Source organism: Hylobates moloch, unplaced genomic scaffold (genome assembly GCF_009828535.3).
Source record: "Hylobates moloch isolate HMO894 unplaced genomic scaffold, HMol_V3 SCAFFOLD_8, whole genome shotgun sequence".
Classification (NCBI taxonomy): Eukaryota; Metazoa; Chordata; class Mammalia; order Primates; family Hylobatidae; genus Hylobates; species Hylobates moloch.
In genome coordinates this window covers 11,658,600-11,675,617 of record NW_026652283.1, presented here as the reverse complement: position 1 = coordinate 11,675,617, position 17,018 = coordinate 11,658,600, and the positions used below count along the sequence as shown (strand labels likewise).

At 47.9% G+C, this 17,018-nt stretch overlaps 1 protein-coding gene across 1 annotated transcript; it reads right to left on the bottom strand.

Annotated features, from left to right (window-relative positions):
• Positions 1-12,061: 12,061 nt before the first annotated feature.
• Positions 12,062-16,530, bottom strand: GPRC5A (G protein-coupled receptor class C group 5 member A). The gene is made up of 3 exons (XM_032159664.2): positions 15,595-16,530; positions 12,652-12,710; positions 12,062-12,346 (listed from the first exon to the last, which is right to left on the bottom strand). The coding sequence occupies exons 1-3, from the start codon at positions 16,514-16,516 to the stop codon at positions 12,254-12,256; spliced, it is 1,074 nt and encodes a 357-aa protein (XP_032015555.1). The 5' UTR covers positions 16,517-16,530; the 3' UTR covers positions 12,062-12,253.
• Between the last annotated feature and the right edge of the window lie 488 nt (positions 16,531-17,018).

Sequence of the window (17,018 nt, the reverse complement as noted above, 5' to 3'; positions counted from 1 at the left end):
ATAGTGAGAGAAAAACACACAAACCAACAAATAAATCTAAATTCAAAATTTCAGTACTCTGAAGACTTACCACTATGGGAGCCCAGCATTAAACTGCCTGTTCAGGCCGGGCACTCTGGCTCACGCCTGTAATCCCAGCACTTTGGGAGGCTGAGGTGAGCAGATCACTTGAGGTCAAGAGTTGAAGATCAGCCTGGCCAACATAGTGAAACCCCGGCTCTACTAAAAATACAAAATTAGCCGGGCATGGTGGCTTGTGCCTGTAATCCCAGCTGAGACTCAGGAGGCTGAGGCAAGAGAATCTCTTGAACCTGGGAGGTGGAGGTTGCAGTGAGCTGAGATCGCACCACTGCACTCCAGCCTGGGCAACAAAGAGAGACTTCGTCTCAAAAAATAATACGAATAAAAAATTTAAAAAATGCCTGCTTATATCTGGGCCGGCTTGTAGTCCCAGCTACTTGGGAGGCTGAGGCAGGATGACTGCCTGAGCCCAGGAGTTCAAGATCAGCCTGGGTAACATAGTGAGAACCCATCGCTACAAAAGATAAAAGGTAAATAAAAATGAAAGATTGTGAAAATCAAGGTCACAGGGATGGATCACTCACCGTGAGTTAGGGACAGTTGGTGACATGCACTGCTTTTCAGCCACACAAGCGGCAACCTTGTTTTGCTATTGACTTGAATGGAAATGTGTTTTATTTGTCATGACAATGTGCACATACACATACGGTGATAGAAGGCAAGGGCACTGGTTTCATCTAACATGTAGAAATGACTCTCCATACCTTAGGCTTACGGCCAATTGGTGTATACAGGAGTGGACGTGGATGTGGGTGGATGTGTGAGTGTGCCTGTACACACAGCCACCAGCAGGTACCCCACACATACCAGGAATTTCTCAGATTCTCACAGACCACTGAAGAAGATGTCTGGGGAGCATGAAAGCTTCTCCACAGCCAGGCATGGTGGCTCACCCCTGTAATCTCAGCACTTTGGGAGGCTAAGGTAGGAGAATTGCTTGAGCTTGGGAGTTCGAGACCAGCCTGGGAAACATAGAGAGACCCCCCCCCCCATCCCTATAAAAAATCAAAAAAAGCTAGGTGTGATGGTGCACACCTGTATTCCAAGTTACTCAGAAGCCTAAGGCAGGTAGATTGCCCAGCCTGGGTGACAGGGCAAGACAAGAAAGAACAAAGAAAGGAAGGAAGGAAGGAAGGAGGGAAGGAGGGAGGGAGGGAGGGAGGGAAGGAAGGAAGGAAGGAAGGAAGGAAGGAAGGAAGGAAAGAGAGAGAGAGAGAGAGAAAGAAAGAAAAAAAGAAAAGAAAAGAGAGACCGGGCACGGTGGCTCATGCCTGTAATCCCAGCACTTTGGGAGCCTGAGGCAGGCGGATCTCGAGGTCAGGAGATGGAGACCAAGCTGGCTAATGCAGTGAAACCGCATCTGTACTAAAAGTACCAAAAGTTAGCTGGGCGTGGTAGCATGCCTGTAATCCCAGCTACTTGGGAGGCTGAGGCGGGAGAATGGCGTGAACCCAGGAGGCGGAGCTTGCAGTGAGCCCAGATCGTGCCACTGCACTCCAGCCTGGGCAACAAAGTGAGACTCCGTCAAGAAAGAAAAAAGGAAAAGAAAAGAAAGAGGGAGAGAGGGAGGGAAAGAAGGAAGGGAGGGAGGGAAGGAAGGAAGGAAGGGAGGGAGGGAGGGAAGGAAGGAAGGAAGGAAACCTCTCCATTACGCAGAATATATAAACAGCCATTTTTCTTTCTAAATTCTAGTTTTCTTTTAAAGTTAAATGCAACACACATGCATGCAGACTCTAGCCCTGATGATCTGGGAAAAATATACAGGTACCAATTCATCAATTCATTGTTTCTGGCACTGCCGCCAGGTTTGTCAGAGAAAGGAAAGGACAGAGGACCTAGCCACGGCCTTGGGAGTGGGGAGGGGATGGCCAACATCATCAAAAGACCCATCTCTGAGCATGCGCGGTTATGTGCTTTGAGGAGGTCGCTCCTCCTCACCTTGTCCCCCGTCTTTCATGAAGCTGGGGCGTTCTAGAAACGTAGAGGAAAAACTGGAAGGACGTTCTATGATGAGGTCAAACCCATCTGCCCAGTTTCACACACAGGTCTGACCCTTTGGGAATTGCAACTTAATATTTTCCTGAATTCGTGATCCTTTTTTTTTTTTTTTTTTTTTGAGATGGAGTCTTGCTCTGTCGCCCAGGCTGGAGTGCAATGGCATGATCTCAGCTCACTGCAACCTCCGCCTCCCTGGTTCAAGAGATTCTCCTGCCCGAGCCTCCTGAGTAGCTGGGATTCCAGGCGCATGCCACCATGCCTGGCTAATTTTTGTATTTTTAATAGAGACGAGGTTTCACCATGTTGGTCAGGTTGGTCTCGAACTCCTGACCTCGTGATCTGCCCGCCTTGGCCTCCCAAAGTGCTGGGATTACAGGTACGAGCCACTGCACCCGGCCAAATTCCTGATTCGTAAGTCCTTAATTTTAACTTTAGTGTAACATTCTTTTATCTTCATTACTTTGCCAGGCTCTGATTTTACAACTCTTCCTCCTACTTATCGGCTCTCACTCCCCATCCCCTCACCCTCACTCTGACGCTTTCTTCCCAAGGAATCCCTGGCACCCCGCCCCTTCCTCTCCCTCCCTCTAATTCGGTACAGTCAGATGCTCCCTTGGACCCTCATTCTGGCTCCCAAGTATCCAGAGGTCATGGGTTTGTGACTCAGATGATAAACTCGTGCTACCCAAGTACAACGCACAAGCCTTTTTGATTTTGCTGAGTAACACGAATCATGGGGTTCTTTCTTATGCAATTAATCACCCTCAAAGACAACACGGACTAGTTTTTTGTTTTTTTGTTTTTTTTCTTAAAAAGACAGTAGTTTTTTTCTAAAGAACGAAATCAGGCAATAGTTCAGACATTGACTACATGTATCTGAGGTGGGAGAACACAGTGGTGTTTACAAAATTCAAGTGCTTTTGCAAAGGATTTTAGATCATCACCGTGTCCACAATAAGGTCACATTAACATGGCATGAGCTCTAATCCATGGCAGCTCCCATTCTAAAGCAGGGCTCTGAACAAGGGAGTAGTCCTGCAACACACAGCCCGCTTAATTTTAATCGACACCCAATCATAACACTTACTAAAAGGTGAGGGCCCATCCCAAGAGTGAAGAGCATTTCCACTTTCACCTGAAGGGCAAAGGAAGCATTTGGGTTGGAGGTATATGGAAAGAAAACTGCCCAGTAAAACTACAATCTAAGAACCCTCCATGGCTCTTAGATTCAAATATGAGGAATAACAACTCAGCCAATAAAAGTCTAAACCCTAAGAGTTACGAGCTGCCTCAAGCTTATCTAAGGCCTTGCTCCAGACAGAATTCCCCGCATTGTCCCCAGCAGAGCTGAAGGATGTGTCCTCACCTTTTAATAAGTGTTTTTATTGGATGTCATTGTTAGTTGTGTGTTACAAGACAATTCTCTTCTTCTTAGCTTTGCTTTAGAATGCAAGTTGCCTTAGGAATGTAGCGCATGCTATTTGAATAGCATTGAACTGATCAGTTCATTGAGCTTGAACATCACCAGCCAAGAGAGGACCCGCTATTTTGCAGGAAGCTCTTCTGGAATCTGCTTGCCGAAAATTTCTAACCACAGAGGCACCTGTTAGGTGATCATTATTAAAGACAGTTGGGAGGCAGCAGGGAGTTATGGATAAGAAATCTGGAGGCAGCCCGCCCCGCCCTGGCTCCCAGCCAATCACTTGACAGCTGTGTTGCCTTGGGTGTTACTTAGCCCCGGGTGCTTCAGTGTCTGCAGGTGTTAAATAAAAAAGGGACAACAATAGTAATAACCCATGAGGTTTTTATACATATTAAATTATATTATACATCTAAAGTGCTTAGGCCGGGCACAGTGGCTCACGCCTGTAATCCCAGCACTTTAGGAGGCCGAGGTGGGCAGATCACCTGAGGTCAGGAGTTCGAGACTAGCCTGGCCAACATGGTAAAACCCCATCTCTACTAAAATACAAGAATTAGCCAGGAGTGATGGCAGGCACCTGTAATCCCAGCTACTCAAGAGGCTGACGCAGGAGAATCGCTTGAACCTGAGAGGCGGAGGTTGCAGTGAGCCAAGATCACGCCACTGCGCTCCAGCCTGGGTGACAAGAGCGAAACTCCATCTCAAAAATAAATAAATAAATAAACAAATAAATAAATAAATAAAGCACTTCAAACAGAGCCTGGCACGGAGTAATCGCACAGTAAATGTTAGTGATGGTGATGATTATGCCCCTGCAACATCTCCTCCTCTCCGGATTAACTAGCTCCAGTCCCATCAGCCATTCCGTATGTCATGAAATTCCAAAAATAGCTCCTCTGTTAGAAGCTCCTCCTCCATTAGAGTGAGCTGCACAAATGTGGATTTTATGCTCTGATGTGGTACCTCATGGGAACAGCACACGCCTTGACTTGGACAAATGTGTCAGTGCTGCCTACGATTGCCTTGACTTTCTGGCTGCTGTCTCGTCACTGGTTCTTCTCAGTTTTCTAGACACCTCAAACTACCAAGTCTTTTTCATAAAAACCACTGTCAAACCAAGTCTTTCCAATTTGTATTTATGTAATTTACTTTGACGGCACGAATACGTTTACATCTATTAAGGTAAATTCTTGATTTGGGATCTTTATTCCAGCTTATTGCAACATATTTGTATTCTGGTTTTATTATTCAGTCTTTCCTAAGTTTGTGTCATGTGCGAAACTTGATAAATGTGCTTTATCTTTATCCAAGTGATTGATGAAGACGTTATCCAAACAGATGCAAAGACAGAGCCCTGTGGCATCACTAGAGACTTCCAGCTAGTAAAGGATCTCTTCTTGAATGTCTGAGTTATGACTCCACCTAACTCTATTATCACGATCTCTGCCTTTTTCCATTGTTCATAAGATATCATGCTGGCTGGGCGCAGTGGCTCATGCCTGTAATCCCAGCATTTTGGGAGGCCGAGGCAGGCGGATCACCTGAGGTCGGGAGCCCGAGACCAGCCTGACCAATATGGAAAAAACCCCACCTCTACTAAAAATACAAAATTAGCCGGGCGTGGTGGCACATGCCTGTAATCCCAGCTACTCAGGAGGCTGAGACAGGAGAATCGCTTGAACCCAGGAGGCAGAGGTTGTGGTGAGCCAAGATCGCGCCAGTGCACTCCAGCCTGGGCAACAAGGGCGAAACTCCGTCTCAAAAAAAAAAAAAAAGAAAGAAAAGAAATCATGCTAAAAATTGACACGTGCTTTTTCTCTTTCAATTCCTGGTGGGGGAAAAAAAAGTTGGCCCGGAAGCATTTCTTTTAGAAAGAGAAAGGTAGTAGCTTTACGTAATCAGGAGACATGGTGCTAGCCCCTACAATCATGACCCAGAGCTCACAGCCTGGCTACATGGGCTTGTCAGAGGAGTTTTCTGAGTTGAGTTGATACAAACCCAGCAGGATTGACAGATCATCACATGGAAGGGGGTTGCACTAGAAGCAACTGGAACCAGGCAATTTGGTGTGGCACACGCGGCAACTAAATTTCACTAACATGTCATCTTCTTTTCTGCTGAAGACCACGACTGGATTGGACTTGGATTGAATCACTGGGCTCGGGACAAACATCTTGGCTGAGTTATTACAAACACAAGTTATCTGCAGGGCTCTCCAAGGACTACCTCTGCACCTGCTCCCAGAAGCTGCACGGGGAGGGAGGGCTCTTCCAGGTGTGGTACTTGCTCCCTGAAGGCAGCCAGAATTCCACGCAAAGAGAAAGAAGGAGTATGGGTGTGGGTTTTTGGCTCATTATGGGCCTCAGGGAAGTTGAAGGAATTAATAACACAAACAAATGAATAGGAATTCACTGTTGGTTGGGGGCATGGTGGCTCACATCTGCAGTCCCAACACTTTGAGAGGCCACGGTGGGAGGGTTGCTTGAGCCCAGGAGTTCAAGACCAGCCTGGGCAACATAGGGAGACCCTGTCTCTACAATTTTTTTTTAATTAGCCAAATACGGTTGGTGTGAACCTGTGGTCCCAGCCAGTACTCAGAAGGCCAAGGCAGGAGGACCACCTGAGCCCAGGAGGTCGAGGCTGCAGTGAGCCGTGATTGCACCACTGCACTCCAGGCTGGGTGACAGAGAAAGACCCTATCCCAAAAGAAAAAAAAACATTACCTTTAAAATTTTTTTAAGTTTTTTTTAGAAAAAGAAAACCTCAGTAAAGGGGAGCATGTAAGAACCAGTTGAAACCTTGAATACATTATGATATGAAATCAAGTATATCGAGAGATGGTGCTTGAAAACAACAAATTTTACCACCTGACTCAGACTTCTTTATTGTTGTTTTGTTTAAAATGTTATTGTCTCTGATTAGAAAATACAGCCATGAGGGCTAAAAATTGAAATGATGTGAAAAGGCATCCATTAAGCAGTGTTGCCCCACCACCCTCTCCGTCAGTCCTGTCTCATGGGGGTGGGGAAAATGAAGACAGAACTCTTTGCCTTGCTTTGCAATCCCTCCTTTGAAGGCCTTCTGTCCCAGGAAGCCAATGTTCATTTGATGTGGAAGAGGGGTCCTGTGTTTAACCAGAAGCTGTCCTCCCCCATCCCTTTCCCATAGCTTACACGCAGAAGGGAGAGGAGATGACCAGAGGAGAAATCAGGGGAAGAAAAGGCAATGGGGGAGGCAAAGGGAAAGGAGAGGAACGCTTAAAATATACAGTGAAATTTGAGTAGGATTCTCTACTCAAAGACTTCTCTGGGAAAAGTGTCCAGAATTGACCATACAGGTGCTGACAGTAGAAAGAACACAGAACCAAAACCCTGATCTAGTTGCATTAACTCCATTAGGCCTGAGTTCCTCTGTGAAATGAAGACTGTGGAGGCACCAACTAGAGGATTTCTGTGACCTTCTCAAACTCTAAAATTTTTGGCACTGGACTGTTCCACTTTGAAGGGTCAAGAAAGAAATCTGGAGGTTGCAGAAATCAGGGTCAGGCGCGCGCACGCGCGCACACACACACACACACACACACACACAGATCCAGCAGCATCCTTGGAACATCCTGAAGTCAAGAAAGGCACAGCACTGTCTGCCCCAATAGAAGGAATTCCAGAAAACAGCCATGAGGTTGGGCTACAGAATTTCCAAAGAGGGCAATCTACAAACTGGGGGTTGATTTCCCGGTTCCTGGATCTCAGCAGTCAACACTCGAGAAGGGTTTTTTTCTGAAGCTGCCACCTCCAATTCTGAAATAATCCCATGTTTCAGATTGGGGCCGGGACAGTGGCAAACCTGCAGACCCTGGCAGCAACATGAGGGCAAGGAAGGGACAGGTCAGCTGGGCACGGTCCAGTTCTCAGCAGTCATGACAGAAATGAAGGAAGGAAGCTCAGAATGAGTGCACGGGGGAAATGGGTTTTGCTGATGCATTTCCAGGGCCGGCCGTACTCTTTGTTTTGGCACACTTTTCCTGACAAACAGCCCGTGTTCTCAACACAGAAATACTAGTCGACGTTAACAACAACTGCATATGAGACCGTTCTCCTCCGTAAAGATGCCAGATTGCATGCAAATGGACTGGAAATACCCTGGAGGGTTTCACAAAAGTAAGACAAAGGGCAAAGGAACTTTGCCAAAGGAGATGGAGAGCAATTCTTTTTTTTTTTTTTTTTGAGGCGGAGTCTCGCTCTGCCGCCCAGGCTGGAGTGCAGTGGCGCAATCTCGGCTCACTGCAAGCTCCGCCTCCCGGGTTCACGCCATTCTCCTGCCTCAGCCTCTCCGAGTAGCTGGGACTACAGGCGCCCGCCACCACGCCCGGCTAATTTTTTTGTATTTTTAGTAGAGACGGGGTTTCACCATGGTCTCGATCTCCTGACCTCGTGATCCGCCCGCCTCGGCCTCCCAAAGTGCTGGGATTACAAGCGTGAGCCACCGAGAGCAATTCTTTAAAGATAGTGGGAGGGAGGAAGCAAAGAGCTCATAAATACAAGCCTCTTCAAATGGGACGCATTTGCCTCGCGCCTACTGGGTGTCTTTGCAAGTGGCTTGCCTTTGCAAGGCTCGGAGGCCCTGAGGGTTGATGCCTGAAGTGTCGGCGCCATCTAGTGGAAATATGGGGCATGGCCGCTTTGGACAGCCTCAGCCTAAAATGAGAGGCAGAGAGACACGCTCTATTTCGCATCTCACAATGAAAGATGAGAGAAAGGCTGCTGAGTTTTATTTCATCATCGCCCGTTTAGGTCAAAGGAGATGCCACTTTGGCTCCCAGTCATCAATCAACTGGCAACACCCAAGGACCAGGCTGGGCTACATTTGCACATTCCATTTCAGCCCAGGTAGGGATGGAGACACTTAAAAGAATGGCTTCGGAATCTTCTCCAGTTTGATTCTCAGATGCCAAAGCCTGCAGGCCATGAGAGGTCCCTACTTAAACAGAAGAGCTATCCTTTGGTACCCTCTCCAAAGAGTAAAAAAATAATAATTTTTAAAAAGAGCTTATTTATTTGCAGAAGGTGTGAGACCTGAAGATGAGTTACAGCCGCAGCAGGGGTGGAGGGGTGACAGGTACTGCTCAAATGAGCAGCAACCTTCTGCCACTTGGCAAGAACAGGCGTTCAGTGCAGGGCTGGCCTGCTCGTGCAGACTCCAGAGACCACTGCGTTTCTTAGAAGGGAAACAATGGGGCCGGGCGCGGTGGTTCATGACTGTAATCCCAGGACTTTCAGAGGCCAAGGTAGGTGGATCACGAGGTTTGGAGTTCGAGATCAGCCTGGCCCAAATAGTGAAACCCTGTCTCTACTAAAAATACAAAAATCAGCCGGGCATGGTGGAGGAGGAGGAGGAGAAGGAAGAAGGAGAAACAACAGTCCAGAGATGTTGCCATTTCCGGGGAAAGAGGTTGACTTGAGGAAGGCAGCCATGGGGATAAATGCTCTCACAGATCCTTTTCCCTAAAAAGAAAGCAGGCCGAATGCAGTAGCTCACGCCTGTAATCCCAACACTTGTGGGAGGCCAAAGCAGGAGAATCTTGAGTTCAAGACCAGCCTGGGCAACAGAGCAAGACCCCCAACTCTACAAAAAATATATTTTGTGTGTTTGTTTTTCAAGAAGTGATTCAAATTGCTGCTCAGATTTTAAAACTTACTGTAACTGTCAGTGTAAAGGCCCATGCCTGGATCCTGTTTCATTTTTATACCAACTTGGTAAAAATCTGTTCTTGACACCCTGTCCTCCCTATCCTCCCTCAAACCACATGTGATCTCCGAAAAAATAAAATTAGCCGAGTGTGGTGGTGCACGTCTGTGGTCCCAGCTACTCAGGAGACTGAGGCAGGAGAATCACTCAAGCACAGAAAGTCGAGGCTGCAGTGAGCTATGATTGTGCCACTGCACTCCAGCCTGGGCCATACAGCTAGACCCTGTCTCAAAAAAAAAAAAAAATGCCGATCCAGAGTATTTTGTAATTTTACCTTTTACTCCTCCTCCCTTGCTTGGTTGGTAGTATGAAGACCAGAGAAGGAAAGAAAAGATGGAAAGGAGGCTGGGCATGGTGATGCCCACCCGTAATCCCAGCACTTTGGGAGGCCGAGGTGGGCGGATCACTTAAGATCAGGAGTTCAAGACCAGCCTGGTCAACATGGTGAAACCTCGTCTCTATTAAAAATACAAAAATTAGCCAGGCGTGGTGGCGCACGCCTGTAATCCCAGCTACTCAGAAGGCTGAGGCAAGAAAATCGCTTGAACCCAGGACGCAGAGGCTGCAGCAAGCGGAGATCATGCCACTGCACTCCAGCCTGGGCGACAGAGTGAGACTGTATCTGAAAAAGAAAGAAAAAGAAAAGAAAAGAAGAGGAAGGAAGGAAAGGAAGGAAGGAAAGAAGGAAGGAAAGAAGGAAGGAAGGAAAGAGGAAGGAAGGAAGGAAGGAAGGAAGGAAGGAAGGAAGGAAAGGAAGGAAGGAAGGAAGGAAGGGAAGGAAGGAAGGAAGGAAGGAAGGAAGGAAAGAGGAAGGAAGGAAGGAAGGAAAGAAGGAAGGAAAGAAGGAAGGAAGGAAGGGAAGGAAGGAAGGAAGGAAGGAAAGAAGGAAGGAAGGAAGGAAGGGAAGGAGGAAGGATATTGAACCTCATCTGATAGGTAAAATATGTGAAAAATGCTTTTCAAAAAACCTTATAGTCACATCTGGAATCTTAGTGCGAAGCCTACCAGCCAAACCTTTGTGGCATATAAACATCCCTAACTCAGCACATCATCCGTTCACCTCCACCTCCCTCACCTCTGCCTCACTCCGGTTTTTCCTTTTGATGAAAAGCAGAGTGTCAGGCTCTTAGGAAGTAACTCCCTGACTTAGCTACATATTTTTACATGTCACTCAGTTTCTATGTAGAGGGATTATTTTTTTTTTCATAACCAAAGAGAGATTTCCTATTGCTCTGCCCTACAGAGCTGTTTCTTGGATTAAGTCAATTATCATGGTTAGGTATCATGTCTTTGCCGAGAGACATTTGTGAACTAATTCTGTCAAATAGGGGATCTGGATTTGTCCTCTCCCACAATTAGACCTTGGGTGAAACATGAAACCAGCTTTGAGCTCTCCTCCCTGCCTTTCCTGGGCTGCCAAACCCCAAGCCAAGGTTGCCATTCCTCTGCCTTTCTGGAGTAAAACCTCAGGCCCCATGACGATCCTGGCTCTCACACCACTGACAGCCTCAAAAATGAGGGGAAGCACACTTGTTTCGGAGGCAACAGGAGAGACACATGAAGAAGGGTGAAGTACAAACCCAAAGGAAGTGAACCTTGAACTTCAGCTCCAACATGAAGCTCACAGGGCAGCCCGCGTTCTCTCCCCCAGTGTCTAATGCTCACTACTGGTAACTGCTGCCACCACCGTGAAAGAGTGGCCACCACATCTTTATTGCATACTCAGGTGAATAACTTATTATACAATGAACACTCCTCCATTAGGAGACCATGCCCACTTACAGAATGCAGCTGTGAATGCAGTAAATCTATTTACAGAGGCTGGGGTGCAAGATGAGAGAAGTATCAGCCCCAGGAATTTAAAGTGAGAATGATCTGCAAATTCTGCTGACAAAGGAGCAACTGGGCCTGTGCTAGTGAGGTCTGAAAGAATTCCTGGCAGAGCGCAGGGGCAGATTAGATCTGGGAATTGACAGCAAGTCTGGGGACAGTGCAAGAAGAGAGGGGTGAAACCCCGTCTCTACTAAAAAAATACAAAAACTTAGCCGGGCGTGGTGGCGGGCACCTGTAGTCCCAGCTACTCGGAGAGGCTGAGGCAGGAGAATGGCGTGAACCCGGGAGGCGGAGCTTGCAGTGAGCCGAGATTGCGCCACTGCACTCTAGCCTGGGCGACAGAGCGAGACTCCGTCTCAAAAAAAAAAAAAAAAAAAAGAAGAGAGGGGTGACCTGCGAATTGGTGCTGGGGAGCTGCTGAGGCCCAATGTGAGGCAGCACCAGAGACATGAGTAAATTTAGGGTGACCTTTAGCCTCTCCTACCCAGGCGAGAAGGGTTGGGGAGCAGGAGTGCCAGCAAGCTGGCTTCCAGTGTAGATTCAGGCTGGTGGGCTGAGAGAGGCTTTTGCTATTTTTGCTCAGATGTGCAAGTCTGCTCTGGGCCACAGAGCCTCACAAAGTGCACTGTTAGAGGAGCAGGCCCCTGGAGCTGCGTGAGCCAGTGTGCGCTCAGATGACCAGACTTTTAGTCCATGGAAAGTAACAGCAAGAGTAAGGGTCTAGGCTGGGAGCTGTGGCTCACGCCTGCAGTCCCAGCACTTTGGGAGGCGGAGATGGGAGGATTGCTTGAGCACAGGAGGTCAAGGCTGCACTGGGCTGTGATGGCGCCACTGCACCTAAGCCTGGGTGACAGAGCAAGATCCTGTTTCAAAAAACAAACAAAAAGAGTAAGGGTCTAAACTTGAGGTGCCTGAGACTCCCACTTAAAAGAAGTATCCTAAGGATGAGACAAAAAAGAAAAAAAAATACTACAGCGCCGCTAAGAACTGGAGTCTTATTAGCCCGCATCAGCCCCAGCATGGAAGAGTTGTGGTTGAGGCTGGGAGGGAGGCAAGCTGTTCCCGTAGCGTCTTGTACAGTTTTCTCCGAAGACTCAAGATTTCGCCCACATCCCTTTGGGCTCCCGCTGGCTCTGCCACCCGGCTGCATTTGTCCCACTCTTCGGGACAGAGTTAGCTGCCCTCTTTCTTTAGTTCATAGTCATTGTAAGGGCTCGGCCAAGCGTGGGCCCGTGGGATGGAGAATTCCTTGTGGGGAGGCTGGTTCTGAAAAGGAAACAGTCATATTGTGAAACTCACTCCAGTTCCTGCCATTTCAACAGGTCTCCAGTCTAGGCAGGAGTCTCATTTCTTTCCCTTTCTCCCAGGCCTCCCACCCCCCAAGTCCTCTCTATGCCAAGCACTCATTCTTACCCGCTAACCCCATGAGGCTGATTAGAGGAAAGAAGACCCATCATTCCTTCAAGCGGCCATCTAGGGGCCATGAGAATGGTAACATCATCTGTTTCCAAAGGATCAGTGTTCCTGAGGTGCTAATGCCTTTGATGAAGAGGGAGAAAAAAATCACTTACCTGCAGCTGAAAATGTGTGGAATAGGGGGCATAGAGCGTGTCCCCTGTCTCTTCAAAACCTGAAACAGAGGAAGAGGAGAAATTAAAGCATTGGGGCCCCCACCTGTGTTGACCCCGTTGTATCACTTATCACAGTGTGCCATCTTGCCCATTTAATTTCCTGTCTCTCCAGCAGACCTTAAGTTTCTTGGAGGGAGAGAGACTAGGTCCTCAAGCCTAGGACCAGGCACAAAGCAAACACAATATTGGTTGAATGAATGAATAACTATGATGACTAGGGATGCCCCTTTTCAGAACTTCACCAGAGCCCCACCTCATCCTAGGACCACTTCAAAAGCACATTTGAAAAGTCATGGGCTGGGCACAGTGGCTCACGCCTGTAATCCCAGAACTTTGGGAGGCCGAGGCGGACGGATCACAAGGTCAGGAGATCGAGACCATCATGGCTAACACAGTGAAACCCCGTCTCTATTAAACATACAAAAAATTAGCCAGGTGTGGTGGCGGGTGCCTGTAGTCCCAGCTACTCGGGAGGCTGAGGCAGGAGAATGGCGCGAACCCAGGAGACAGAGCTTGCAGTGAGCCGAGATCGCGCCTCTGCACTCCAGCCTGGGCGACCGAACAAGACTCTGTCTCAAACAAAAAAAAGAAAAGAAAAAGAAAAGTCATAAAAACCAGTATTTCAGATATACTGATCTGGCCAGGGGTGTACCTAGAGTGAATCTCACTGGGGATTTACCTATTTCCTTAACTGCCTGACAAGGAAAATATGTATATATTTGTATCATTTTCTTTGGGAAGAGGCAGGATTGATGAGCAACTGTTTTCTGTGTATTTGGGGAAAACCAGAGGCTTGGGAAAGAAGGATATACACATGCAATCATCATGAATGCAGTTCAAAGCAATTCATTTATTTCCCACCAAATTTATGGGCCCAATTTGCTGAACAAACACTTAAATGCCTTTATGTAAGAGATCATGGCCGGGCACGGTGACTCACGCCTGTAATCCCAGCACTTTGGGAGGCCTAGGCGGGCAGATCACGAGGTCAGGAGTTCGAGACCAGCCTGGCCAAGATGGTGAAACCCTGTCTCTACTAAAAATACAAAAAAATTAGTTGGGCATAGTGGTGCACATCTGTAATCCCAGCTACTCGGGAGGCTGAGGCAGGAGAATTGCTAGAACCCGGGAGGCGGAGCTTGCACTCCAGCCTGGGTGACAGAGCGAGACTCTGTCTCAAAAAAAAAAAAAAGAGAGAGAGAGAGATCGTGAAGCACATAAGGATTAACCAGAATGATCCCTCCTTGCAGCTGACACTGGAGAGTAAGGAACATATGACGGGTACATAAATAACAATGCAATGAGGCAGACCCTGATAAGAGCATTTCAAAGTCCTACAGATGCACAGGGTGGAGTGACTACGAGGGGAAACTGGGGAATGCCTGATCCTGGAGAAGGGCAGAAGAGGGAGGTGGCCACGCCAGGCAGAGGACGGACACACCTGGAGCACAGGCACAGGCAGGAAAGCACAGCAACTTGGTTCATCTGGACTGCGAGCAAAGCTTCAGAGGTTGTTGGTTCCAACTGTGGAAGGGCTCAGGAAGGATTTGATGGGATGGGGTGGCTCAGGGGACCCAGGGAGGAAAGTGAGCAGCAAAGCATGGAGGCCAGAGAAGCATTTTAAGGGAGAAAGCTGACAGTGGCCCTTAAAATGAATGAAGGAAGGAAGACTCATCAGTGAATGAGAACAGGAAGTACAGGAGTGAGGTGATGGAGTGAAGCCACGGAACGGACAGGAGGGGCTCGGTGGTTAAATAACCCCTCCTGCCCTCCTCTGCCTCCCTTCAGACTTCCAAGTGCCCTAGAGAGGGACCATAGCTGCAGTGAGTAGCACCAGGAAGTTCCACACCTCAGGCTTAAGAGCAAAGGAAAGACCCCTTTTTAGCTGGAGCTAAGAACGTGGTCTTGGAGGTTCCTCATTCCTATCCCAAAACCACCCACCCCCTGTGATTAGACCTAAAGGTCAGTGTAAACCCTGGAGACCAATGAATAGGTCGCTATGAGCAGGGGCACTTGCTGGCCATCAGTTTAGCCTCTTTTGCTTATGGAAACAACACGAGAACATCTGGCTTCTCACAACTCCAGATAAGAGCAAAATCATTTGATTTTTTTTTTTTTAATAGAGATGACATCTTGCTATTTTGCCCAAGCTGGTCTCAAACTTCTGGGCTCAAGCAATCCTCCCACCTCAGCCTCCCAGAGTGCTGGGATTACACAAGTGAGCCACCATGCCTGGCCCGAATCATTTGATTCTTGTATGTCAAATATGATCTGTGCCTTCCCGTGGGCCCAGAAACACACACAAAAAATGTGGTTCTTTGCACTAAACCAGAATCCTTACCAATTTTACAGAGATTTCCTGCTGGTTTGTGATAAAAGGGCTTTCTCCCTTCTCTGCTCTGTGATCACTGCAGGAAATCATGGCTTGGTTTTATGCACTGAAATCTACAAAGGCTCCACATTTCTGGAAGGAAACCCTCGTTATCTTTTATAAAAAACACAACCTCACCTACTTATTGCTGGGAATTTGTCTCATTATCCCTTTTCCATGTCTTTGCTGCATCTTATTTTGATGCACAGAAACCTCTGAGGTGTTCTGCCCCACAGGAAATTACAGCACAAGAAAGGGGAAGTAAGGGGGGCTCTCCCCCTCTACACCAACTGTACAAAGTACTCAATCAAGACTTCAGAGGCCAGCTTCGTGTTCTACTTGTCTCTAACAGGCTGGACGATTTTAAGCAAGATCTGAGCCTTAAGGAACTTATCTATTCTATCAAGGGTATAACCTGGAAAATCTTGCATATTCCCTACAGTTATAATATCCTATGATTCTCCACCACCTTTCTACAAGGGATTCTCTGCCTAGCCAGGCTGCGTCTGTACCTTGAGTGATTTCCTCTTGAGAGTAGGCTCTGTTCTCCACACCATAACTCTTCTTCATGAGTTGAGGTTTACAGAAAGCATCCTCAACAGGATAATCCAAGGGGTTTCGTTGCTTTGTGAGCAGCCAAAACTCAGGACTAACGTAAGCCAACAGGAACACCCAGCCATTGGCAGCCAAGGCGGAGCTGAGGATGGTGTCATCCCACCTGCGGTCAAAGTCCGGAAGCATGAGCAGGGTGATCCAGGCCACCCAGATGGCAATGGAGAGGAGCATAGTGAGGTAGATGTGGGCCCCATGTCTCTTCCAGCCCGTGAAGGAACCACAGAAGGTGAAGGAGGACATGAGGAAGGTCAGCGCCATCAAGAAGAGGACGTAGATGAGCAGGAGGACAAAGTCTTCATTGCGACGAGGAGCGGAAAGCTCAGAAAAGACATTGACGTTGGTCCTGTTCATGGTCAGGACAATATATTCGATAGCGATGACATCCTGGACTAGGCTGAAGCCCACGGCCAGACCCAGAATCACCAACAGGGAGAGGGGCTTCCTCCCCCGGACGAGCTTGGTCAGATTGAGAGCGTGAGCCAGGAGGCAGGAGAAGCAGATGGAAAAGAGGATCCCAAAGAGGAAGAAGCGTGTGGGCCCTGTGCTCCCGTCCAGTCTGATGATGAAGGCGAAGGTGAGGCCAAAGATGCCCAACACACCCAGGAGGAAGAGGAACTGAGTAGGCAGCATTTTTCGCCTGTTGGAGTCCTGCACCTTGCAGACGAGGATCGGGAGAGCGAGCATGAAGACCACCGAGGTCAAAACCCCGGCTGTGGCCACCGTTTCTAGGACAATGCCCCAAGCTTCAGCCTTATCACAAAGTCTGTAGTACCTGGATTTCAGGCCACTGTGGCAACCATCAGGGACTGTTGTAGCCATTCTGGACCTGCAGAAAAGGAATGTTGGAGTGGGGAGAAGGTGGTGAATCTCCTAACACAGTCCTCAGACACAGAAGACTAAACAAGGATTAGGAAACCAATTTTGCATGTTTAGCCAGGGTTTTGACTTTGAGCTTACTACAGTAAGTAAAGTTACTAACTTTCCCCTACCTCCTGTAGTAAATTCTAAAATCTGCTGAAGAACAGGAAGAAATCCCATACGTCCCTTCCCCCAGTTTAACTATATTAATATTTACCTTAAAGCCAGAGAACCTAACACTCTGAAGAGTATTTTGAAGTCTAATCTCAAAAAGCTTCACAGGGCTGGACGTGTTGGCTCATGCCTATAATCCCAGCACTTCAGGAGTCTGAGGCAGGAGGATCATTTGCTCTCCAACGTTTGAGACCAGACTGGGCAACATAGCAAGACTCAATCTTTATATAAAAAAATTAGCTGGGCATGGTGGCACACACCTGTAGTCCCAGCTACTCAAAAGGCTGAG